The 25843-nt window shown below is 35.5% G+C and overlaps 1 protein-coding gene across 2 annotated transcripts in view; it reads left to right on the top strand.

Moving 5' to 3' along the window:
• The window catches only part of LOC124795039, a 397696-nt gene extending 372554 nt beyond the window's left edge, over positions 1-25142 (top strand). For both annotated transcript variants that reach the window (XM_047258823.1, XM_047258822.1), the window contains exons 5-6: positions 7601-7796; positions 23234-25142. In XM_047258823.1, the coding sequence (XP_047114779.1) occupies positions 7601-7796; positions 23234-23429 (392 nt within the window). In that variant the 3' untranslated portion in view covers positions 23430-25142. The remainder of the gene's footprint in view (positions 1-7600; positions 7797-23233) is intronic.
• Positions 25143-25843: the final 701 nt, after the last annotated feature.

Raw genomic sequence — 25843 nt, 5'->3', positions numbered from 1 at the left:
CGAGTTGGGGTGGCAGTCACTGAAACAAAGGTGGTTTTCTTTGCGGCGATGTCTATTTATGAAATTTCAATCACCAACTTTCTCTTCTGAATGCAAAAATATTTTGTTGACACCCACCTATGTAGGGAGAAATCATCATAATAATAAAATCAGAGCTCGAACGGAAAGATTTAGGTGTTCCTTTTTCCCACGCGCCATTCGAGAGTGGAATGGTAGAGAAATAGTATGAAAATGGTTTGATGAACCCTCTGCCAGGCATTTAAGTGTGAATTGCAGAATAACCATGTAAATGTAGATGTAGATGTAGAATGTATTACGTAACAGATACTATTTAACTGCTTTTTAAAATAAGTTTCTTTTAGCAATGTATTTCATCTCCTTTGGCAATTTATTGTATAGTTTTATTCCTTGATAGAAAATGCTGTTTTGAGTTTTATGTATAGTCTTTCTTAGTAAATGTAAGTTCAGTCCAGATCTTGTTCCATGGTCATGGACAGAGCTGTTGTGCAAGTAGTTATCAATGCTATTTTTGATGTGCACAACTGACTGGTAAATTTACTCACATGGGGCAGTTAAAATCCCAACTGTTTTGAACAGATTTTTACAATTAGTGTGACTGCTAGTTTTTGTTATTATACTTGTGGCCATTCTCTAAATTTTGAAAATTGTTCATTTGTTCCCCAGAAAAGAATTCCATAGCTAAGAATTGAGTGTACATACTGTATGAGTAGTACGTAATTAACAGACACTGGGTTACACATTGACAACAGGATTCTAAGGGCATAACATGCTGATGACATTCTGTTTGGAAGTATTTTTGTGTGTTCACACCACTTCAGCTGAAAATCTGTATTCATTCCTAGATATTTTGCACTTGTTACACTATCTTTAGAGCTGCCACCTTCATTATATTTATATTTTCACTCTTCAAAATGAAGTTATGGTATTTGTTTTCTTTATGTTCCATGTCACTTTCTTACTTATTGACCAGTTGTAAACTTCCTTGAGGGCTTGATTTGCTTTCTCAGGAAGGAGTTCTCTTGTTTTCTCAGTGACTATAATATAGCTGTCATCAGCAAAGAGAAATCTTTCCCCATAACTAACAATACTGGGAAAGTCACTGACGTATATCGGGTACAGTACTGGTCCTAAAATGCTACCCAGAAGAACTCCTCTATTCATGTATTTTGGTTCTGATAAGTATTTAAAAAAATAGACTTATTTGAAGTACCTGTTACCTCTACTCTTTGTTAGATATGATTGGAACCAGTCATTAGCTGTCCCTCTTACTCCTAATGCTTCTAGCTTATTTAGTTGAATCTTATGGTCAGCAGCCTTAGAAAGTTCTAAAAATATGCATGTGACACACTCATCCTTGTCAAAAGCATCAAGTAACACTTTTGTGAATTCTGCTGTAGCTGACTGTGTATCTCTATCGCTTCAGAAACCAAACTGTTATTCACTTAGAAGGTTGTATTTGTTCAAGTAATTCATTAATTTGCCTTTCATATTTTATTCTATAATTTTTGAGAATGGAGAAAGCAGGGAAATGGGTTGATAATTTTCTGTGTCTTCTACAGTGCCTTTCCTTAGCAGCCCATTTTAAATACTCTGAAATTTCCCAGACAGGAGGGATTAATTTATTATGTTTATTAAGGGAGCTTGTATACCCTCTATGCATTGTTTCAGTAGACACATTGGCACTTCATCTAACTCTGTGAACTTTTTATTTTTTAGTTTTTGTGCAGTTTTACTGATGTCATACTCTGTGGTTGGTAGTAACATCATTGTACTTTATGCTTAATTATTTACAGTTGTCTCTTTATTTCTTGTTAATTTCTGATGTAACTACACCACAATACTTGAAGATTGGCCATTCACATAGTCAGCCAGTTGATGTGGATCATTTATTACTTTATCCTACTCTGTCATCAGTATGTTGGTAATCCTTTGTTTTTCCTCTCCCTTTTTCCTTTTTTATGACATTCCAAATTGCTTTGCTTTATTCTCTGCATTGTGTATTATTTTGTCATTAAACTGCTTTATTGCAACAATTACCACCTTTCTACTACACTTTTTGTACCAGTGATAAAAATGTAAGAACTCTGGCTCATTATGACTCTTTTTCATGTAACTGAGGTACTTAAGGATTTGAGAGAACTTATTAATACCTGCTATTTGTTTCTATGAGGCACTGATACTGTTGCAGATACTTTTGGAACTGTCATTTCAAAGTTCTGTTTAAATAATTTTGAACATTTGGAGAATTTCACATTTGCATTTGTTTCTCTATACACTTCATCCCAGCTTTGGTTTGCTAGGTCTTTTGAAAAATTTTGTATTTTGATTTCTGATAAATGTCTTTTGCAGACTTTCAGTTCAGTGAATTTTTCCGTACCTGATTTTACTGTTATTTTTTGGCAGGAAAGGTCTGATAGTCCACTTTTGACAATACACAGTAGTGCTTGGGCAGTAAATGGAGTTCCATTTGGTTCACTGTAAAGAACCATTCTATATTACATAAGCAGGTGTGAGAAAACACATACGCAACTGGTTTTGTGCAGAACTGATTCAACTGATTTTCGAAGATACGGATCAGCACCATGATAAAAGTGACCAGACCTGCAGCTGACTTAAGAAAAGTAATACATTTCTAAACACAATAGTGTGAGCAAGGGTAATGCATTTCATCATGGGACTAAAGCAAGGACTGAACATTGCTAGTGTCAAGAAAGTGGAACAAAAAACTGTAATGAAACTTCCTGGCAGGTTAAACTGTGTACTGGAATGGGACTCAAACCTGCCTTTCACAGCCAAATGCTCTAACAACTGAACTATTCTAGCATGAGTCACAACCTATCCTCACAGCTTTACTTCTGCTGATACCTTGTCTCCTATCTTCCAAATTTCATAGAAGTTCTCTTGTGAAACTTGTAGGACTAGCACTTCTGCAAGAAAGGATATTGCAAAGACTGGGAGCAGCCACAATCTGGGTGATTATTTCCAGAATGAATGTTTCATTCTACTGCACATTTGTGAAGTTTGAAAAGTAGAAGATGAGGTGCTGTGGAAGTAAAGCTGTAACGACAGGTCATGTATCATGCTAGGATACCTCAGTTGTCAGAGCACTTGCCAGCGAGTCCCAGTCCAGCACACAATTTTAATCTGCTAAGAAGTTTCATACCCACACACTTTGCTGCAGAGTGAAAAAGTCATTCTGGAAAGGACTTGAATTATCACTTTGTGATTTAATAGTGACATGGCTTACCACAGAATAAAATGAGAACCATGATAAATGCTAAACATTCTGAGTGCATACCAATAAAATTAAGACTGATTTGAACTGTGACTTAACAAATGCAGTATTCATAAAAATACTTTCATTTTAAAAAAAATCCATCACTTGTTAAATAATAATATGAACTGTTATACATATCAGGTACATCATGGTGTAGGGTAACATGTATCCAACCAGACATGAAGTACAGATAGTTCTTGTGACCATGTTATCAATAAATTGGACTGTAGGCTTATAAAACTTAAAATTAAATTTGTTGTTGATTTCTCTCGTGTCCAGAAAAATTGAGGAAGAAAATTTCTATTGACAATGTAAGAAACCATCTTCCTATACTCTTGAAATGATTTAGAGAAGCCAGTAAAACCTAAATCAGTATAATTAGAGGGAATTTTAATCTTATTTCTTTCAAAACTAACTCCAGTGACAATCTCATCACCATCACATTCAGTAGTGAAAGATAAACAAAAGGGTGCTTGCTTCAGTTGAAAAATATGCAATGGCAGACAACTCACTTGGTCTGATGTGTATCGTTATTAGAAGGAAAGCATACAAACAGCACTTTTTAACCTAAAGATGAAAATTTTAATGCACTAAATCTAAGTTACCCTGAGAAGCGCTGAGAAAAATCTAGCTGTGGCTGACAGTGAGTCACTCTGACTGCAGTAAAGTCTCACATGTCATGTCATTAGAGAATATGTTCATCGCTTAGCCACTGAAAGCAGCATCTTGAATTACTTATTTGATTAGAATTTCAGGGGTTGATGCTCAACATGCAGTCTTTTTTGGCTCTGACAAGGATGGCTCATTCCCATAATGGAATCATTATATACATTCAGATATCAGATCAAAGTCTTGAAGAAGTTGTGTCCTGTATTCTCTTTTATGACCTTATCTGACTATCCAAAGAACAAATCGTTCAAAAATATTGTAGTATTGCAACTTTGCCACCAAGGATGCTCAAACCTTTGGGCAGAACAGTCTGCCACCCTCACCCCCCCCCCCCCCCCCCCCCTCTCTCTCTCTCTCTCTCTCTCTCTCTCTCTTTGCTGTCGGGGAAAGGAAAAATATAGTGTATTCAGTTGTTTTTCTTTCAACAAAATGGTTCAAAAGTCAGTATTACACTGGTTTTTAACATGGTTAGATCTGAAAAATTTTTATGGCTTGCTTGCAAGTCACTATTTGTCTTCCAAAATATTAAAAATGTACCATACCCCCAGATCTAGGCCCCCGTAACAACTATTGTATGGGCACCCTTGATTGACAATGTCATTTCCAATGTGTATGAATTATTATTCAGATACAACAAACAAATCCTGATTGTATTTTGCCAATTTGTGTGACCAAAATTATTTTTACTTCAAGGAGGGACCATGGAGGGCAATGATCAATAATGAGTTGAATGAGTTTGTGGTCCTGATGGAAATCATGACTTCTAAATTGAAGATAATTGCAGTTTGTTCTCCCCAAATGTCACTGTGTTCTGGTGGGTATTTTAAGAAACAGTATTACAAAAGAAATTGATTTAAGTGTTTTTGTTCTGAAACGACCTGTTCATGTAGTTTGTATTTTATTTATTTACTCATACAACTCTAAATATTTAAATCCGATTAATGTTACGAGTAATTTAAAAATCTCTTTTACAGTGGGGTTTGACAAATTAGAAGAAAAATGGGGTTACATATTGTATATTACTACATACAATTTATTCAAATATACATGATAAAATATGGATAGATATATCTATTTCTAAATCTTGGCATATTTTATGCTAAGCTACAGGCTGTCTTAGTCTATATCTCTTATAATTATTTTGATGTGCAAAAGGCAATTCTATGGGACAGTTAGTGTATGTAACTGTTTAAAACAAGACCTACAAGATATCTTAGTTTTAAAAATTTTGAACATGTGTCTGCAGGTCATCTTCTGCATGATGAAAATTTGTCTTGCTCCAGGAAAATAACCCCACCAAAAATGATATATCTTATGTGGCAGTGACAGAAAGCATAATAGGACTGAAGCAACAACTTTTCAGAAACACAAGTCCTTTCTTTACACAACAAATAAACAACACATGACAGATTTTTACAAGTATATTCAGTATGACTCTTTCAAGTGTATTTCAAATGTAGATATATGCAGAGGAATTTAAAGGATATGCACTCAGTGGCAGAATGATTATTCTGAAAATATGCTCACAATCTTTTCATAATTAATAGACAAGACATTATCTTTAAACCAGGTATTTGATAACTTAAGGTACTCTTTTTTGTTGTTGTTTCAGTATGTCAACATTTTTTCCAGAATGTATGACTTATGTCACCTACATAAAGCACAGCTTTGCATAGTATGTCACTGGGCAGGCCATTTACAAACATTATAGACAGCAGTTCCCAAGCACTGATCCTTACAGAACCCCTTGAGTTATGCTGGTGTGAGTGATGGTGTGGGTGACAGGGATATGATCATATGCAGAGAGAATTTGCTCATTATATTAACAGCTAGTCTCATACTATGGTCGGCTGATGATAACATTTAGTTTGTGTACCTTACCTATTTATGTAAGTGCCCCATTGGGCATACACACATATACAGATGAAGCATGAAAATGCAGTGGAAACCATTAATTTGATTTGAAGACAGATTGTGTACATAATGTTTGTCACTATAGGGTATGGGTACATTGTGGTGTCACTTATGTGACATTTCTGGCTCTAGAATACAGTAACTTTATGACACCAATATGCAGGATTACAAATGCTTTGTGGTGAGGTCAAGTAGGCCTACTGCCATTATAGCATCAACATCCAATTATATTTTTTTGATCAGTTTCTCAAAATGGAGGGAATGAATTTAAGGATGATTATTGTACTGACTAACCCATTTTTATTTCTAAGATTATAGCACAACACTCACTTTGATTTGCTGTTTGCATCACAATTATTTTCAGAGCAGATAGGTTTTTCAATGTTTTCACTAAATCACTGTAAGTGAATGCCCAAATATTCCATTCAACAAGGTCTAGGAAAATTCCTCCGCCTCACTCACTTGTGAAAACTAAGATGATATGCTGTCTACATCTAAATGATGACATCTACATGACTAGTCTATAGTTCACAATTAAGTGTCTACCAGTCGAACATCAGACGTAAAACTATGCTGTAATGAGGAATACAAACTACTTTCCTGTAAATAACATGTAATTGACAATACATTGAGATGTTACAGAAATTTTCAGTTTAATTCTGATATTTCTTATTATTACCAAGTGCTGAAATCATGTTTCATGATGTAACATTCTACTATAATTTTACTTGATGAAAAATAGCAAATTGTGTACTTTGGCTTCTAGCTTATTTTCGAAACACATTCCAAAATTATTTGAACTGTTCATAGAAGAATGCCACTTGTCTCTTATTTGCTCCTGTAAGAATAATTTTTGACAGTGTTGCTTCACTCCATTATATTTGTAATGGATGCATCATGTGTGAAGGAACAAAAAAGTAGCACTCTAATTAGTGAAATTATGTACCCTTGACTCTAGTTTGATCTTCATAATGTTATCAAATCTCATAAACATATATCAAACTTGACATAATAAATCAGCAGAATAGAATACTTTCTCTACTGATTGACTCCAAAGACAATCCAAATACAATTGCCCTACAAGACTGACTGCATAATGCCTGCACGTTTCTCTACAGATTATTCCACATAGTCACTACCATGCTACACTGTATAAAATAACAACAATTACATTTCCTAAACCTCATTATTGGAACAATTACATAAATTAACTTACAACTGAAAATTTACAGTTGATTAAGGTTTTTCACGTTGTGTCATATTGCAAATTGAAATAAATCTTCCACCATAAGTATGATTCAGAATGAGTTACTTTCAGACATGAAAAGTTCTAATTATATTTTAATTACTCTACTGATTTTATTGCTAGCATATTTTTGGTGTTTGTGTGTGTTGTGGATTTTGATGTATACAAATCTTTTGAAGTGAATGTATAATATGTAATAACCAGTCCTAGGAACTGTTGACAAGACAGTATTTCTAGAATGTTCTAAGAAAAACAAATCTGCATCATAAAAAATGAATGGAGGTAAAAATTATGTCTGGACAACACCAAATTAAATATAAAGTTCATAACCAAGTGGAAATATGAAGAGGAAAATCAGCAGTTACTCAAAATGTGAAGACAACATGCTACAATAGTATTGAATTTGTAATTCGTTTCTGAATTTGTCTTATATAAACTGTGTATATAACGTGTATTTTTTCTGTGTGTTTCAGGTCTGTGGAGGCTGTCAAGACACCCAAACTACTTTGGAGAGATTGTATTATGGTGGGGAATATTTATTATTTCTATAAATGTACTTGAAGGCATTGAGTGGATAGCCATTCTCTCCCCACTGTTTACAACATTTATTATCCTGTTTCTATCTGGCATGCCTCTTTTGGAAAAGTCAGCAGATGAGAGATATAGAGAGTAAGTACAAATTACAAAATCCCAAACTAAATACAAATATCAGTCATGCCTCAAAATTTCTTATTAATAAAAGAAATAAATTTCTTGAATGAGTCCACAATTATCTGGAAATATTTCATGGATAATACTGTCTGGGTAGCTAAATAAATGCCTTTATTTATTACGCCACTTAGGCTACCGCCTTCATCAGATATCTGCAATTAAGATTAAAGGAATACACATGGTGATAGGTGTTTTTATACAAGTTACAAAATATTAAGGTGTTAAAAATATTTTCAAAAAATCCACTCTTCAAGGAACTTCAAACTTGCAAAACAAGATTCAGTATCAGCATTAAAACCTGAGCCTAATTTTTTCCCTTCCATTTACACTTATAAAAAGACTTATGTTCTTTAAATTACAAACATAAAAAGCCAAATTATAGGACACAATTTAAATTAATATAATTGCATACTCATGACATTAACTTTCTATATGGTGGCAGTTAGTCAGTGTGAGTTCACTGAAACTTAACAACAAGCATTCATTGAATCTGTTAATAATACCTGTACAACAGCCACATAAACTTTAGTAGTAAATATGTTTCACATTAATAGAAAGTTGCTATTATAAAGTGGTGTTTGCTGTTATAATTATGCATGGCCAATAAATGAAACACTGTGGCCTATGAACTAAAGCTTGGCCAAACAATATACTACAATTTGTAGACTTGTAAAGCATATTACAAAAAATAAAACAATTTGATTATTCAGTTCAAATATTTTGGAAGGCATCTCCATCTTGTGGAAGAATGAGCTACTTGCATCCCAAGGTAGGTTGTTAGTAGTACAACCAGTGGGGGCTCTGCCGGCACAGCAAATTCATGGTGTGATGTGGCCCTGTCAACAACAGGAGATATGGCACAGTCAGCATACAACACACTAATAAAACAACACTTCCATGCTTTCACTTACCTAAAATTCCTTACACTTCTCCATTTTTAAGTGTCATCAGTGTACTACTGCTCCCCTCACAGGAGCGAACCCTATTAACTTTGTCATGAATTTCCTCCCTGTTTGTCCTAAATAAAAATTATTATAGTTGTTGCAGTTTATTTTATTCACTCCTGAGTCACTATACTTGTTGCATTTATTTTCAATTTTGTGGCATAACCTATTTTCTAGGCTACCTATGGTAAGGAAATGCCAACGTTAGCATTCTTGAAACTGTGAGCAATGCTTTCAGAATGTAGGCCATTACATGTTAATGCTGTATATCTTTTATTATTCTGATGCATCACTGGTTCAGTAATTTCTCTTTATTTTATTTTTTCATACATATTTATAACACCACTCCTGCTGTATCTATTTGCACAACCTATTTGCATAAATATTTGAAGCTCTTTCTCAGTCCCTTTCTCACCCAAAAGCAACGCCAAGATTCTATGTATCATAGACCTGAAGAAGGCATATTTATACATTCAGGGATAACATGATTATGCTTTCGTATTATTATCATTATTATTCTTTTCTAGCGAACGATCTGAAGGTGGAGCTGCCTTCCAAAATAGCTGAACTGAATAATCAAATTGTTTCATTTTTTTATGATCTGTTTTACAAGTCTACATACTTTAGCGTGTTGTTTGGCTAAGTTTTAGTTCATAGGGCACAGACTTTTTTAATTGGTCATATGTCATTATGAGGTGTGTTGAGAAAACATGGTAAATGAAATTTTTGGCAGCAACTGTTGATGTCACACCCATTGCATGTAATATGACTGACAGCCTGATCCATTGAGACAGGCACTGTCAATTTGGAACATATTCTGAGTTGTCAGTCAGCATCCAGAAACACTAGAACGAGGTTGTGTTTGCCATGTCTGTCATGCATCATGGATTTCAAACAATGCATGAACATTAAGTTTCCAGTTGCAAAAAAGTGCCAAAGAAACTCATAAAATTGTTGAAATTGGTGTATGGCAATAATGCTGTAACTTTTAAGAGTGTTTACAAGCAGTATGAGCAATTTAAAAGTGGAAATGAGTCAGTAGATGACAAGCAATGTTCAGGATATCCATTAACCTCAAATGCAAAATTTGTTCATAGACTTTCAAGCGATAAACAGAAGGAAAACTGTATGTCAGATTGTAGAAACTGAATGATCAAAATTGTAACTAGAAGTGAAACTTGGGTCCACGTGCATGACCCTGAGATGAAAATTCAGACTTCACAATGGAAAACCTGTGAATCTCCTCACCCTAAAAAGGTACATCAGTCAAAATTGAATACCAAAGTTCTGCTCATTTTTTTCCTAAATTGAGAGCATAGGATGGCCAGAGTTTTTTCCAAGGGGAACAACTGTGAACACGGAATTTTCAAGAGCATATTGCAGTGTTTGAGAAACAGTGTACGAAGAAAGAGACAAGAAAAATGGGCTAATGGCTTCTTTCTTCATCACGACAATATGCCATGCTGCACCTCTCTTTTGATCCATGAGTTTTTGGTTGGAAAAAACGTTCCTGTTTGTCCACATCCACCTTGATAACCAGATTTAGCACCATGCAACTTGTGGCCCTTCCCAGAAATTAAAACTTTGTGTACAGGAAAATACTTTGAGACCATTCCTTACATTGAGAGGAGTCAATGTTGGGATAAGTGCATTGCTAGCCAAGGACAGTACTTTAAAGGAGATTATCAAATTCAATGTAAACTTATTGCTTTGTTTCTAATAAAGTTCTTCAGTGTAATTTTTTCATCACATGTCACATAACAGGAAGTACTATTTTTATAACCACCACTTTCTGTTAATGTAAAATGTATTCAGTACTGAAATTCATGTGGGTGTTGTATAGTTATTATTAACAGGTCCAATGAATACTTGTTGTTAAGTGTAGGTGAACTCTCCACAGACAAATTGCCACCATGTGAAAAGTTAATGTCAAGAGTATGCAATTATATTCTTTTAACCTGTGTTTTGTACTTTGATTTTGTATGCTATAATTTAAAGAATGTCCATCTTTTTATAAATGGAAATGAAAAAATAGAATAATAATAAAGCAACAGGAAAATTTGAAGGCAGCATTACCCACACTAGTGCCACCTCCAAGCTAGAATAATTTTTGTCTGACACCCATGGTCTAGGGGTAACGTCTTTGACTAGTAACCAGAAACATCCTCAGTCCTTGGTTTGAACCTTATCACTGCTATAATTTTTGGAAAAAAAATCAGCTATGGTTGCCGAAGACATCTACATCTTCATCTATAGTCTGCAAGCGACTTCAAGGGGCATGGCAGAAGCTATGTCCCATTGTACCAGTTATTAGGGTGTCTTCCTGTTCCATTGACATACAGACAGCAGGAAGAATGATTCTTTGAATGCCTCTGTGCTTGCACTAATTTTTCTAGTGTTTTCTTTATTATCCCTACGTGAGTGATACGTAGGTGGTTGTAGTATATTCTTAGAGTAATTATTTAAAGTCGGTTCTTGAAGCTTTGGTAATAGACTCTCCTGGGATAGTTTACGTCTAAATTCAAAGAGTCTTCCAGTTCAGTTTCTTTGCTATCTCTGTGACATTCTCCCACTATCTTGTATGTGTCCCACACATCTGAGCAATATTCTAGAACTGGTTGCACAAGTGATTTGTAAGCAATCTCCTTTGTAGATTCATTGTACTTCCCCAGTATTCTACCAATAAACCAAAGTCTAGCACCTCCTTTACTTATGACTGAACCTATGTAATCATTCCATTTCATAAGCCTACAAAGTGTTACAACCAGGTATTTGTATGAGTTTGCCAATTATGCTCATAGGATACACAATTTTTGTCATTTTGTGAAGTGCAAAATTTTACATTTCTGAACAGTTACAGAAAGTTGCCAATTTCTGCATCACTTTGAAATCTTATCAAGATCCGACTGTATCTTTTTCCAAGAACTGGGCACAGTCTTTTGTTCAAGTGATCTATGACAGACTATAGGGAGAAGAGGGGCTAACTCAGCCACAAATCCAGAACAGAAAATGGCAGGGATTCCACTGGGGCCTGGTGCTTTGTTCAGTTTTAACGTTTTCAGCTGTTTCTCAACACCACTGACACTAATACTTATTTCATTTATCTTTTCAGTGGTGCAAGAATTTAATTGGGGCAATTCTCCTGGGTTTTCCTTTTGTAAAGGAACATTTTTAAATGGTGTTAAGCATTTAAGCTTTTGGTTTGCTATCCTCAGTTTCAGTTCCTGTCTCATTCACTAGGGATTGGACACTAACTTTGGTGTCCTAATAGCCTTTACACATAATCAGAATTTCTTTGGGTTTTGTGAAAGATTACTTGAAATATTCTGCTATGGTAGTGTTTAAAGGCATCACACATTCCTCTCTTGACAGCCAAACATGTTTTATTAAGCATCTCTCTGTTTCTTTGCAGTGACTGTATACCATGGAAATTTCTTCCCATTGAGAACTGTTATACTGGTTTCATACCCATCCAACTACACTTTTAAACTTGAGCCAGAATTCCTTTACATGCTCCTCACCTGTGCTGAAAGTTTCAGCTTCCTCATTGAGATATGACACTACTGATTTTGTATCTAGTTTACTGCACATATATATTCTTCTACTTGTTTTAGTTGTCCTTGTTACTTCGGTAATCACTGTTGTCACAACTGTGTCATGGTCACTGATACCAGTTTTGATATGGATATCCTGAAAGAGGTCTATTTGTTGTCATTAGATCAATATATTTTCATCATGAGTGGGATCCATAACTATGTGTTCTCGGTAGTTTTCAGAGAAGGCATTTAGTAATGTTTCACAGGATGTCTTATCGCACCCAGCACTAACAGAACTGTCATTTTTCCATTTAATTGTTGAATGAGTAAGGTCTCCACTGATGAGTACTGTATGATAGGGGAACTTACCTTTAAGGGAACTGAGTTTTTCTCTAAAGTTTCCGGTTACATCGAGAGATGAGTGTGGCGGGCAATAGGATGATCCAATTATCATTTTATGCCCACCCCTGATACTGAATCCTGCCCATACAATCTTATGTGCAGCATTGGCTTCTAACTCAGTAGATTTGAGTTTCTTGTCTACTGTGACAAATACAGCAGCTCCATTTCCCATTTGCCTATTGTATTGATACACACTTGAATTTTCCCCAAAAATCTCACTATTATTAATTTCTGGTTTGAACCATCTTTCTGTACCTAGTATTATGTGAGCTCCACTGCTTTTCTTAAGCACTTAAAACTATGGCACTCTGTTGCGAATGCTTCAGCAGTACACCATTAGGATTTTAATACTCTCACCTATTGGAGACATTTATTTTGATCTTATACTGATACTTCTGGGTTTCCTACAGTTATTGTTATCTGGAGTGGAGGGAGAGTCACCTAACCTAAAAAAACCTTGTGTGTGCCCCACACACAGTCAGCTACCTGAGTAGCAGCCTCTGATGTATAGTGCACGCCAGACCTATTTAGGGGGACCCTACAGTTCTCAATCCTACGATGCAATTCCAGGAAGTTTTAGCCTTGCCTGTAACAGAATTTTCAAAGTCTGTGGTTCAGTCCTTCCACTTGACTCAAAAATGAAGGGCCACAATTAGTCCTGGGTACAATGCTGTAAATTGGGAGCTTTGTTGAAACTCAACTCACAAGGCTGGTCTGCTCAATGTTCTCTGCCAGTCGCTGGAATGACCTAAGAATGACCCCAGAACCCAAAAGACAGGCACCATTTGTTCCAACGTGTGCCACAGTCTGCAGTTGGTTGTACCCTGTTCCCTCAGTGACTGCTGGAATAGCCTCTTAAACATGTTGAATGAGGCCCCCAGGCACACACATTGAGTGCGCCTGGTGTCCTTTCCTGTCCCTTGCTGCCATTTCCCTAAAGGGTACCATTATTTGTCATATGTTTGAACTGCTGACAATTAATAGACCGCTACCCTTTTGCATTTGCATCGTCCTGACACCAGACAAAACAGGTTCCCCCCAAAACAGGTTAAGTGAGTCCCACTGGCACCGTTTCAGTTTCAGTGAAAGACAGCACCTGAAACTTGTTGATTAGGAGATTAGTACAGTACCCTGAGTCCTCCCTGGTCCCCCTCTATCCTGTACGGGAGGCCTAGATCTACCATTGACACGCCTCTCATAATCAAGTGGATGGGTAATGACAGATCGTGTACTTTCTGCAGAGGAGACAGGATCCGTGGGAGAGGATAGTACTTGAGGTGCCTCTGATAGAGATATCACAAGTACCGAACTCTCAGGAGCTGTTCCAATACTGATCAGCAGCTGCCAGTCACTTGACAGTAGTCAAGGTGATTGTCACCTGCTTACAAACATCAACCAACTCATCCCATGTTTGAGAACAGCATTCCCAGTGGGGCTGCATCTTGGCTGGTGCAAGGCAGTGAACAAAGAACTTTAAATTAAGACTGTTAATTATCTTTTAATCTTTTGAGTCAAAAAGTTGCTAATTCCCTTTAAGAATTGAAGCAAACACACAAAACAAGTATCTATTAAGGCAACACAAAACCTGTGATAAAAACTACTAGTTTCCTAATATTTCTGGCATAAGAAGTCACTCATTCTGCCAATGGCCTTGTCAAAGAGAGCAGAGGAGTGGACGGAGGTACACAGCACTCACTTTACCTTGGGACGGGAAACTGCCCCTAAAAGGCAAAAAATTCAGCAATGATCAACAGCATGAGGATGTAGAAGACAACAGAAACCATTGCATTAAAGACACATAGTGTGTATCCACAGGACATGTGGCCTGAAATTGAAAAAGTTTCATGATGATCTCTCCATTGGCGAAAGATTCCAGACTAGTCCCACTTTCTGGGGGATCAGCTGAAGTATTTCTTGTGTTACCCATGGTTTCCTCACAGGTGGTGCCCATGAGGAAGGATCAAATACCCAATGAAAAAATAGTGTTCTATGAGTCAGGGCATGGAATGTCAGAAGTTTTGACATCATAAGGAAGCTAGAAAATCTCAAAAGGGAAATACTAAAGCAAAGTTCAGATATAGTGGGGATGAGTGAAGTGAAATGCAAAGACAACAAGGATTTCTGGCCAGATGAGTATAGGGTAATATGAACAACAGTAGAAAATGATATAACAGGAGGAGAATTTGTTACAAATATTTGATTGGACATTCTGGAGCACAAAAATGTTCTCGGAAATTCAGGATTGCAGAGCTACAAGTCACTAACGAATGAAATAAATAAAGTGCAGGGAATCTAAGGAAATAAACAGAAAGTGCAAGGAAGCCAAGGTGAAATGGCTACATGAAAAATGTGAAGAAATGGAAAAAGAAAGGATTTTCAGAAGGAATGACTCAGCATGTAGGAAAGTCAAAACAAACTTTGATGAAATTAAAAGCAAGGGCAGTAACATTAAGAGTGCGATGGCAGAGGAGAGAATAGATAAATGCAGAGAGTACATTGGATGCCTCTACTAAGAGTGCAATGCAAATTCCATACTTAAATGCAGAGGAGAGAACTGATAAATGGAAAGAGTACATTTGATGCCTCTATGAGGAGGAGTACTTGGTCAGTGGCATGATAGAAGAAGAAACAGGAGTCAATAGGGAAGAAATAGGGAATCCAGTGAAAAAAGCTTTGGTGGACTTAAGATCAGTTAAGGCACAAGGGATAGATAATATTCCATCAGAATTTCTAAAATAATTGGGGAGTGGCAAAAAAATAATTATTCATGCTGGTGTGTAGAATGTATGACACTGGCAATATACCATCAGATTTTCTCAAAAACATTGTCCATACAATTCCACAAATAGCAAGAGCTGATGAGTGCAAGAGTTATCACACAGTCAGCTTCACAGCTCATGCATCCAAGTTGCTGACAAGAATAACATACAGAAGAATGGAAAAAAAATTGAGGACCTGTTAGATGATGATAAGTTTGTCTGTAGGAGAGTTAAAGACACCAGAGAGGCAGTTCTGACATTGCGTTCATAATGGAAGCAAGACTGAAGAAAAATCAAGATACATTCATAGGACGTGCCAACTTAGAAGAAGCATTCAACAATGTAAAATGGTGGAAGATGCTTGAAATTCAAGAAAAGCAGGGGTAAGTTATAGGGAAAGACAGATAATATATAATATGTACAGAAAGAAAAGGGAACAATAAGAGTAGGAGACCACAAACGAAGTGCTCAGATTAAAAAGGGTGTAAGACTGAGATATAGTCTTTCACCACTACTGTTCAATCTACACATGAAAGAAGCAATGACGGAAATAAAAGGAAGATTCAATTGCAAGATTAAAATTCAAGATGATAGGATGTCGATGATAACATTCACTGATGACACTGCTGTCATCAGTAAAAGTGAAGGAGAATTACAGGATCTGTTGTATGATATGAACAGTCTAATGGGTACAGAATGTAGATTGAGAGCAAATTAAAGAAAGATGAAAGTAATGACAAGTAGCAGAAATGAGAACAGTGAGAAACTTAATATCAGAACTGGGGATCTCAAAGTAGATGCAGTCAAGGAATTCTGCTATCTAGGCAGCAAAATAATCCATGGCAGATGGTGCAAGAATGGTTCAAGCAGATAAGCACTGGCAAAAAGGTCATTCCTAGCTAAGAAAAGTCAACTAATATCAAACACAGGCCTTAATTTGAGAAATTACATTTGGATCACAGTATTGTATGGTAGTGAAACATGTACTGTGGGGAAAATAGAACAGAAGAGAACTGAAGCATTTAAGATGTGGTGCTGCAGAAAATCTTGAAAAATAGGTGAACAGATAAGGAAAGGAATGAGGGGGTTCTCCATTTCATCGGTGAGGAAGGAATATATGGGAAACACAGACAGTAAGAAGGGTCAGGATGATAGGATACCTGCTAAGACAACATGGAATAACTTCTGTGGTACTAGAGGGAGTTGTAGAGGGTAAAAACTGTAGAGGAACACAGAGTTTGGAATACATCAAGCAAATACAATAATTGATGACATCGGTTGCAAGTACTATTTTGAGATGAAAACGTTGGCACAGGAGAGGAATTCATGCCAGGCCACATCAATCCAGTCAGAAGACCAATGCCTTAAAGAGAACAAATAAATAAATAAATTTTTCAACTGTTGGTTAGGTGACATCCCAATCAGGCATATGTTTTAATACTGACTCTGAACCTTTTTCTGTACATTCAAGGTTTTTTGAGAGAGAATGTTTTAGAAACATTTTTAATCTTATAATTTTTTGTAGCTTTATGTTGTATAACAAACAACTTCCACTCTTTGTGTTACTTTAATCTTAATTGCAGATATCTGATGATTGCAGTTGCTGAAATGCCTCATAAATAGAAAATTTATTTAATGAGCCAGACAGTTTTATTCACAAAATATTAAAGTTATCAGACAGTGATTATAATATACTATACACCTGTCAGTGGAGGGAAAGAACACACTGGATGTGTTTAAGAACTAGATGTTACTCAGTAAATATACCAATTGGTTTAATTCATTCATTTCGTACAGGCCATCTTTGTACCACATTATTTCAACTGTCTTGGTTTATGTGTTCTTATGTTTGCCCAGTGTTCCCAAATTCGTTCTCGGCATTGCTCCTTCCTCTCCTGGGTTCAAGCCTTTCCTGTTCTTAGTTTTGGCTTTTCTTGGAAACCCTGCCACACCATAAGTTTCTCCTTGAGTGGGACACGCTCCAAGATGTCATCATGGGTGATCCCCACATCTTTAAGGTATTTCTCTACCTCTGTGAACCAGGTCCACTTTGTTTTCTTCTCCTGAAAGTAGGTGATCGTGTGATTGGTGAGTCTTCCAGGGCTCATTCAGGTCATATGTCCATAAAACATAATCCTCCTTCTCCAGATGGTATCGGTTATCTTCTCTATGTGGGAATACAGTTCATGATTATGACATCTTCTATATTCCCCATTCTCTTTGATGGGACCTAAGTTCTTTCTCAAAATCTTCATTTCCTTGGCCTCCAGTTTTTCGATTAGGCCTTTTTGTTCATTACTAGGTATTCAGAAGCGTACAAGACCTCCGGGCGGATAACACTGCAGTAATGCCTTAACTTTGCATTGAACGATACTGATCTAAATAACTGCTATTATTCAGTTCAGTGAAAGAGTTAGTTATTCAACCCCTCAATGAATGACCATTTAGTTTTATATACCAAGTAATGATATAAACAGTAAATCTAAAATGATTATACCTTATTATCTATAACTTCTTTTCAGGTTTTTGCTCTTCTTTTTATTCTGCTCTTCTTCTTCTTTTTCCTCAGGCTAGCTGTCTGAGTTCTCTTTGTTGTTATTCATGTGGCCTGCAGTCTGAAGATTGCTTCAGTTCAGCTCTCCATGCTAGTCTGTTCTGTGTACAACTGCCACAACCTACATCAGTTTCAACCTGCTTAATGTACTCAAGCCTCAGTCTTCCTCTATAATTTTTATCACCTGCATGTCTTTCTATTTCAGATTGATGGTTCCTTGATGCCTTAGTATATTTCGTCTCAACCGATTCCTTCTTTTAATCAAGTTGTGTCACAAATTTCTTTTGTCCCCATTTCAGTTTGATAACTCCTCACTAGTTATTTGATCCACTCATATAATTTTCTACATTTTTCTGCAGCATAACATTTCAAAAACTTATATCTTTGCTTGTCTGAACTGCTTATTGTCCATATATCACTTCCATACAAAGCTATACCCCAGACAAATACCATCAAAAAAAACTTCCTAACACTTAACTTTTCTAACCCTCTGGAATGTCATTAAAAAGGAAACAGAGAGAGAAAAACAAAGGCATAATAACATACTGATAACGTAGTAGGAAAAGCAATAAATGATCCACACCACCTAGCAAACTACGTGAATGAGCATTTTTTAAGTACCGTACTGCAGAGAAGTCACAGCAAAAGTTCCCAAAAACAGATAGAACACCTGTAAATAATTATACACTAAGTACAATGATGTTACTACCAACGACAGAGTATGAAGTCAGTAAAACTAAAAAATAAAATGTTTGTAAGGTGGGAACTTTTCTCTTTTTCAGAAGTGTTTTCTTGCTATTGTCAGTTTTCATTTGACTCAACTTCAGCCATAGTCAGTTATTTTGCCGTTCAAATAAAAAAAAAATCATCTAGTAATTTTTGTGTCTCATTGCCTAATTTAATTCCCTTGACATTGCCTGATTTTATTCAGCTACGTTCCAGTAGCCTTGTTTTATTATTATTGATATTAATCTTGTAACCTCTTTTCAAGTCATCTAAATCCTTTGCCATATCTGAAAAAATTACAATGTCATCATCAAGCCAAAAAGTTTTTTTTCTCTCTCTCTCTCTCTCTCTCTGAATGTTAATGCATTTCAAAAATTCTCCTTTCTTTCCATTACCGCTTGCTCAATGTACAGATTGAATACCGCTGAGGAGAGGCTACAACCGTGCCTCACCCATCTCAACTACTGTATCCCTTTCATGTCGTCTGACACTTATAACTGCTGTCTAGTTTCTGTGGAAGTTATACATAACTTTTTGCTTCCTACATTTTACCTCTGCTGCCTTCACGGTTCCAAAGGACGTGTTCCAAACAAAATTTTTTAAAAATTTCTCTGAGTCTACAGATGCTACAAATGCAGTTTGTCTTTCTTCTGTCTATCTGCTAAGAGAGGTTGTAGGGTTAGTATGGCCTGATGTGTTCCTAAATATCTCCATAACCCGAACTGATCTTCATTGAGAGTGTCCTTGTTAGTTTTTTCCATTCTTCTGTGAATAACTCATCAGTATTTTACAGTTCTCTTTACTGCCCTTACATTACAGTTTTCCCTTCCTTGACTATCAGACTCTTCAGTTAAAGATCTGTACCATTATCTTTTATTATCTTGCTGCGGGATACCTGAAACTTGTTTTGAGTTAAGGAACAGTGTTAAAGCTACAGTTGGGGTATCTCAGTTGCCTTTATTGAGTGTTTCAGTCTGAATTATAACTGGCCATGCAATTGTTTTGCACATCTTTTAGCTAATAAGAATGCAGTGACTGTAAATGAGTGGACTTAAAAATAGTTATTCCATTTCAAAGGACCTTAATGGTAGCTGCTGCTGCAGCAGTCATGGTAAACCCATTTACAAGAAACATACTACATAGTATAATACTTAGGTGATATTGCATCAGGATAACAATGCCTGTCTGTAATAAATTTTCCTCAACACATTCACTATGTTTCTTACTGTCTCATAGTTGTAAGAAATATTGAGCAGTGAAACACAATATCCTTAGAAATGAGAATATTCCAAAGTGAGAAATCATGTTGTAAATGACAAATGCATTTTTTTCTTTTTTCCCTTAGAGTATGATTATTATGTTTCAGTGGAAGAAGATCATAATTTCACCATGTCAAAGTAAATCAAATTCCATCTTGTCAGCACATATATTACATTGTAATGTGCACCATATTCGGTGGCTACTTTAGTGAGACATTAATACTCCTAAGTAATCAGAGAACTTTTATTGCCAATAATCCTCAGTGTAGCCAACATGCAATTTCTACATGCATTCACTTGGAAAAATATTTTAAGGATTACTGTAAATATTTTTAATCATGACACAATATGTTTTATTCAAGGAAAATACTATAAAATACCAGAATTCAGTGTATACTTTTCACAATACTCCTAATAACAGTCTGGTTTCTTCTCATTTACTACAATGTTACTGACAGAGCATAATATGCCCAAAGATGTTACAGTTTTCTTTTTGTGTAGAACTCCTTAGGTTCAAGCTGATAGATTTCTTTCCTTCGTCTTACAATGAGCTTCATTGTTTCCAACCTCTCTGTAAAATAATTCACTACCGTATCACTGGTGCACGAACATTATTACTGAGTGAGGTGGACAGTTGTGAGCACACTGGGCTCAAATTCAGGACAATGATGCTTCAAATCCATGTCGAACCACCCAGATTTAGGTTTTCTGTGATTTCCATAATTGCTCCCTGCACTTGCGAGGATGGTTCCTTCAAAAGGGAACGGCCAATTTCCTCCCTGACCTCAAAACATTGTGAGCCTGTGCTCTGTCTCTAATGACATCAATGTTGATGGGACATTAAACACTAATGATCATTCCTTCCTTCTTGAACATTCTTCTTTTTACAAGTTAGTCTGGAAATGAAATGAAATTATCATATGGCACTGATGGACAGGAGTCCCCACCTGGAGAAGTTTGGTGCCAAGTTGCAAGTCTTTTATAGTTGACAACACATTATAACACATCATGCAGTCCCCAAGCAGCCAGTAATTGAACCTAAGCATGCTGCATGGCAATCAGACATGGTGACCACTCTATTTTATGCCCTTATTCAGCTTTCTCATTGTTGACTGCTGGTAAAACACAATTCAGTCCCTCTTTCTGTTACAGATTTATGAGGATCCCTTTGTTTGTTAATTTAGTCTAAAAATCACATTATCTTTGTTCGGAGTTTGTCTTTCTTAATGTATGACAATTTTCTGGTGAATCTAGATTCTAGCTATTTCATACTCCATATTTCACTTTACACACTACAGCAGTTTAAATATAACATATATATTTTTATTTCTTGTATATGCTGTTCTGCAGCCTCAACATACTGCATCAACAAAGTAGGAAAAGATAGATTGCTACTTACCACAAAGAATATATGTTAAGTTGCAGACAGTCAGAATTAAAAAGACAGTTACACAATGCTTTTGCCACAGCCCTCGTCAGTGAAAGAGAAACACACGCCATTCACACTCGAGCAAGCTCACCTCACACACACATGACTGCCAAGTACAGCAGCTTGGGCCAGAATGTCATGATCTGTCGGAGTTGGTAGTCATGTGTGTGTGAGGTGTGCGTTGTTTGTATGTATGAACGGTGTGTGTTTCTCTTTTCCTGATGAAGGCTGTGTCCAAAAGCTCTGCGTAAGTATCTTTTAATTGTGCATGTCTGCAACTTAATGTGCCTTCTTTATAGTAAGTAGCAAATCGATCTTTCCCTGCGTCGTTGAAGTTCCTACCTGGATTTCCCATTGTTTGATTTTGCCCGACAAACTGTTTGAAACGCATAGGTCTATTTAATAATACCTACCATACAACTTTTGGCTCTATGTATAATTCTTACTTACAGTATAATGTCCTAAATGTTATTTTTCAAATATGACTTACCTTTGTTTTGTCATATTTGTGCATGGCTGTTTACAGTATCGATTTATGTGTCAGAGATATGATTTAACAAAATTTATATCTTTTATAATAATCATTTTATATTGTATGTAAAATTCATGAAATCCTTAGAGGAAACAGAAATTTGAATACATCTGGAAAAAAATCCAAAAAACATCTTAAGTGAACAAACAGAACTTAGAACTAAAAAATATATTCAAAACTTTGACAAAATTCTTATATTCAGAATGTAAGTAAAAATTATATGTAGAATCAAAAATTAAACCAAATACATTAAGCATTTTGTGATGAATGCACTGTTATTTTCACTTTCTTAATCACAGAATTTCTTTCACTCCAACTTCCAATATTTCTTAGTTTATATTTATTGTGGACCAGTATTTATCTATATAAATTTTGTTCTTTTCCTTGCTCCCATATTTCTTTAATTCCCATTGATTAGAGCTTTCTTTACCATTCAGTAAACTTTCCAAACTTTTACTCAGGTCCAACGCTGAAGTTAATATTGAATCGCTTTCCATCTGCCCCTCCCATCTCTACCTGATCTCCCAAGTTCATTCTTAAACTGGAAGAAAATAGTAGTAGGTCAAAGGGTAGTGAAATTATCTGGGGTTTTATGTATGTCTGCACACCACAAATACATCAGCTCAGTGAATGGTTGTCCTCATTTTTATTTATTATTTATGTTATCATAAAAATGGACCTTATTTGTGAGGCAGAAGAGGTCTTCCTTTTTCCTACAAGTTGGAGTGGCTCGCTAAATTGTAGTTATAATTGTTCTGCTGCTTTAACAGACCAAACTTAGTATACAGAAATAAATATTTGGTCTTGGCATGTATCTAGTGTTAGATCAGTAAAAATACAGACAGTTAAAATAACTTATTAAAATACTGTATTATTAATATAATAATGTACTGGAAAGCCTTTAGAACCATTTCCTGAATCTTGCATTTCTCATGATTCAGTTTTTTGAGCAACTTCTCCTTCCAACAAATACCCTGTCTCCTTGTTTCCTATCTTGATTGTTCTTCTGATATGAAAATTTTAAATCTTCCAAATAGTAGAAATTACATAGTATGAGAAAATTTAGTAACACTCACATCTGATCCAGTTGTTCCACTTACATGGTAAGTTAATTTGCATCTCATGCATCAAATACTATTAATATCTTTTATATTTCCATTTTCCACATTCTTTTATTTATGTGCACAAGTAAATGTACATGCATATGTGACATGGATGTAGATTGTCATATTTAATAAATTTCTTCTTTTTCAGTAATGCTGAATATCGTTACTACAAGGCATCTACGTCACCACTGATTCCCATTCCACCTTCTTTCTACGTAGAAGTGCCATGGTTTCTTAAATTTGTGCTGTGTTGTGAGTTCCCTTTGTATGATTCCCTTGATGTACCTACGCCAACCATCATCACTGAATCAACAAGCATTTCACCATCACAGTCACAGACATAGCAACCAGCTAGCCGAATGGCACCCAATCCCACATTCAGGTATCTCACTACAGCACTCTAAGCACAGTGCAGAACTATCTACTTCTTTCTCTCTCTAATTCTCCAATGGCAATATCTCAAAACATATCTGAATTTTAAAGCTGCGGTATTAATTCCTGAAATACTACAGTAGGTTTATATGCCTTCACTGCATTTGAATAAGCACTAGCTGGGCAGTGATAAAGCTCAAGAGCAGCACTGTGAAAATTAGATAATAATATAGAAGTGCCAAAGAAAGGCTGTTTTAAATTACTGTAAATAGTGCAGCGATTTTAATGATCCCAAATCTAATAACAGATAGTTGTAGTAAACTTCAGAAGAAACTGTTAATGATTGTAATTTGACAGGCTGATCAGCTACTGTATCTGTCAGCACTTATGCTGAAACACTACTAACTTGAACAAAATGTCTTTCTGCAGTGAACTGTATTGTTTTCTTGATCACTGCTGTGAATATATTGTAACATTTCAACACGACCAAATATAAAACTGATGATTACTATAGTATTACACATAAATCTGTGTTGCACTGAATTAAAGTATTCTTTGTTCTGTTCCATATTGTAATTCCTGTGGTTAATGTAAATGTCTTTGAGTATATATCACCAGCTCTTCCAGATGGGTGAATGTCAATTATGGGTCAGTGTTTCATTGTTGAATTTTCATTTTCTGTTGCATCTAACATTTGAATATGCAGTCAGACTGACAAGTGTGCCCTGAGACATGTATTTTACATGGTAGAGCTAAATCCATAGTGATAATTAACAAGCTCATTTGAGAGAAGCATGTATATATTATTGCAACTACTCAAGATGTATAGTATAGTGTTTATAGAAGTGTAAATACGAATGCTGAAACTATAAATTATTTTATTCTGGTATGTGCCATTCAAAGTGGTTGAATTTCAGATGTTTAAATTTGTTATCTGACATTGACATTAATTTTATTTTTGTCTGTAACTGTTAAATAGTAAGAAAGTAAAAAAATGCCTTGACTAGAATTAATGTGGTTTCTGACATACTACAGAACAGTAAACCTGCACAAAATGTCGACTCATATTATGAGTTGAGCCTGTATAATTTAGTGTTATAGTGTAGATTTTTATGTAATTAGGTTAAAGAGCTAGTTTGTATAGGTGATTATATTTTATATAAAAATATATGTACATGGGCATATACTTACTTACGTGGTGGAGATATCTAGTTCCACAGACATGTAAGATTCAAAATGGACACTTCACAACTGTAAATCTCTTTACTCTAACTGTATATGTTGATCAGCTTTAAGGACTTTTAAATTTTCTATATGCAATTTCTAAGACAGGTGTTCACAATAATAAGCCAAAATCATGTACTCAATCTGGATTAGATGATAGTACTAGATCCTTTGGGTGCTAATAACAGTCAACAGATTAGATACAAAGCAATGATAATTGCTGAGTTATCTTCTGTTTCAACCTCATTTACTACAGACTCCTTATTGAAGTATTAAATTTCCTATTTCCAGTAATATGATCATGGAAGCTATAGAAAAAAGCAGCAGATTTTATGTAGAGAGTAGCACAAAAGTGATGTGGAAAAGTTTCACAAAGGGTAAAATTTATTCTAAAAGCATCACATGTTTATAGTTATTGGAAAACACATGGAGTCCTAACTTAATTTGATTTTGAAATATTAAGTAATAAAATGTTTAGTTCTCTGTTTACAGTTTTGTATTATAGAAATAAAAGTAAATTCATACTTTTGAAGAACTTCTTGGTTGTTTCTTTGTCTCACCTGTTCCAACAATTGAAGTTTGGTCTCAGAATACCACCATCATTTACTTATCATTAGTGTAGGACCACAATTAAAGTTATTGTCAAATGTAACCAAGAAACATGACATATTACTAATAATGTATATTTATACTCTTAATTGTAGTAAGATGAATCAGCAGTCTCATGCTTGGTAAATCGACCAACAGTTTACAGATCATTATTATGTATTATTTCTTTAGACTTGGTTGTTTTTGCTAAGGTATTTATAATTTCAGATGGCAATAAGAGCTGTGCAGTTTCCAACAATATAGAATAGTTATACATCATATGGACAATGTACAAAAGACATAGACAGCTAAAAGTTGCTAAATGTGCCACTGTATGTAGAAAGAAAATTTATCATGTTCACCAGCACTCAGTGAGGACTCTGATGTACTGAGATAAAAAAAGAGAAATAGCAAAGATCCCCTGAATTTTTTTAAAAAAAAAAAGGAAAAAAACGTGCCCACTAGTCGAAAGAAACCATAGGGTAGCAGAAATGATCCAGAAAACTACTATCTAACATCCTTGACATTGATCTGTTGTGGAATCATATAACACATTTTGAGCTCAAACATAATG

The sequence above is a fragment of the Schistocerca piceifrons genome, chromosome 4 (genome assembly GCF_021461385.2).
Source record: "Schistocerca piceifrons isolate TAMUIC-IGC-003096 chromosome 4, iqSchPice1.1, whole genome shotgun sequence".
In the NCBI taxonomy this organism is placed as follows: Eukaryota; Metazoa; Arthropoda; class Insecta; order Orthoptera; family Acrididae; genus Schistocerca; species Schistocerca piceifrons.
Note: the sequence above shows the minus strand (reverse complement) of the source record. Positions and strands in the feature narration are given on the sequence as shown.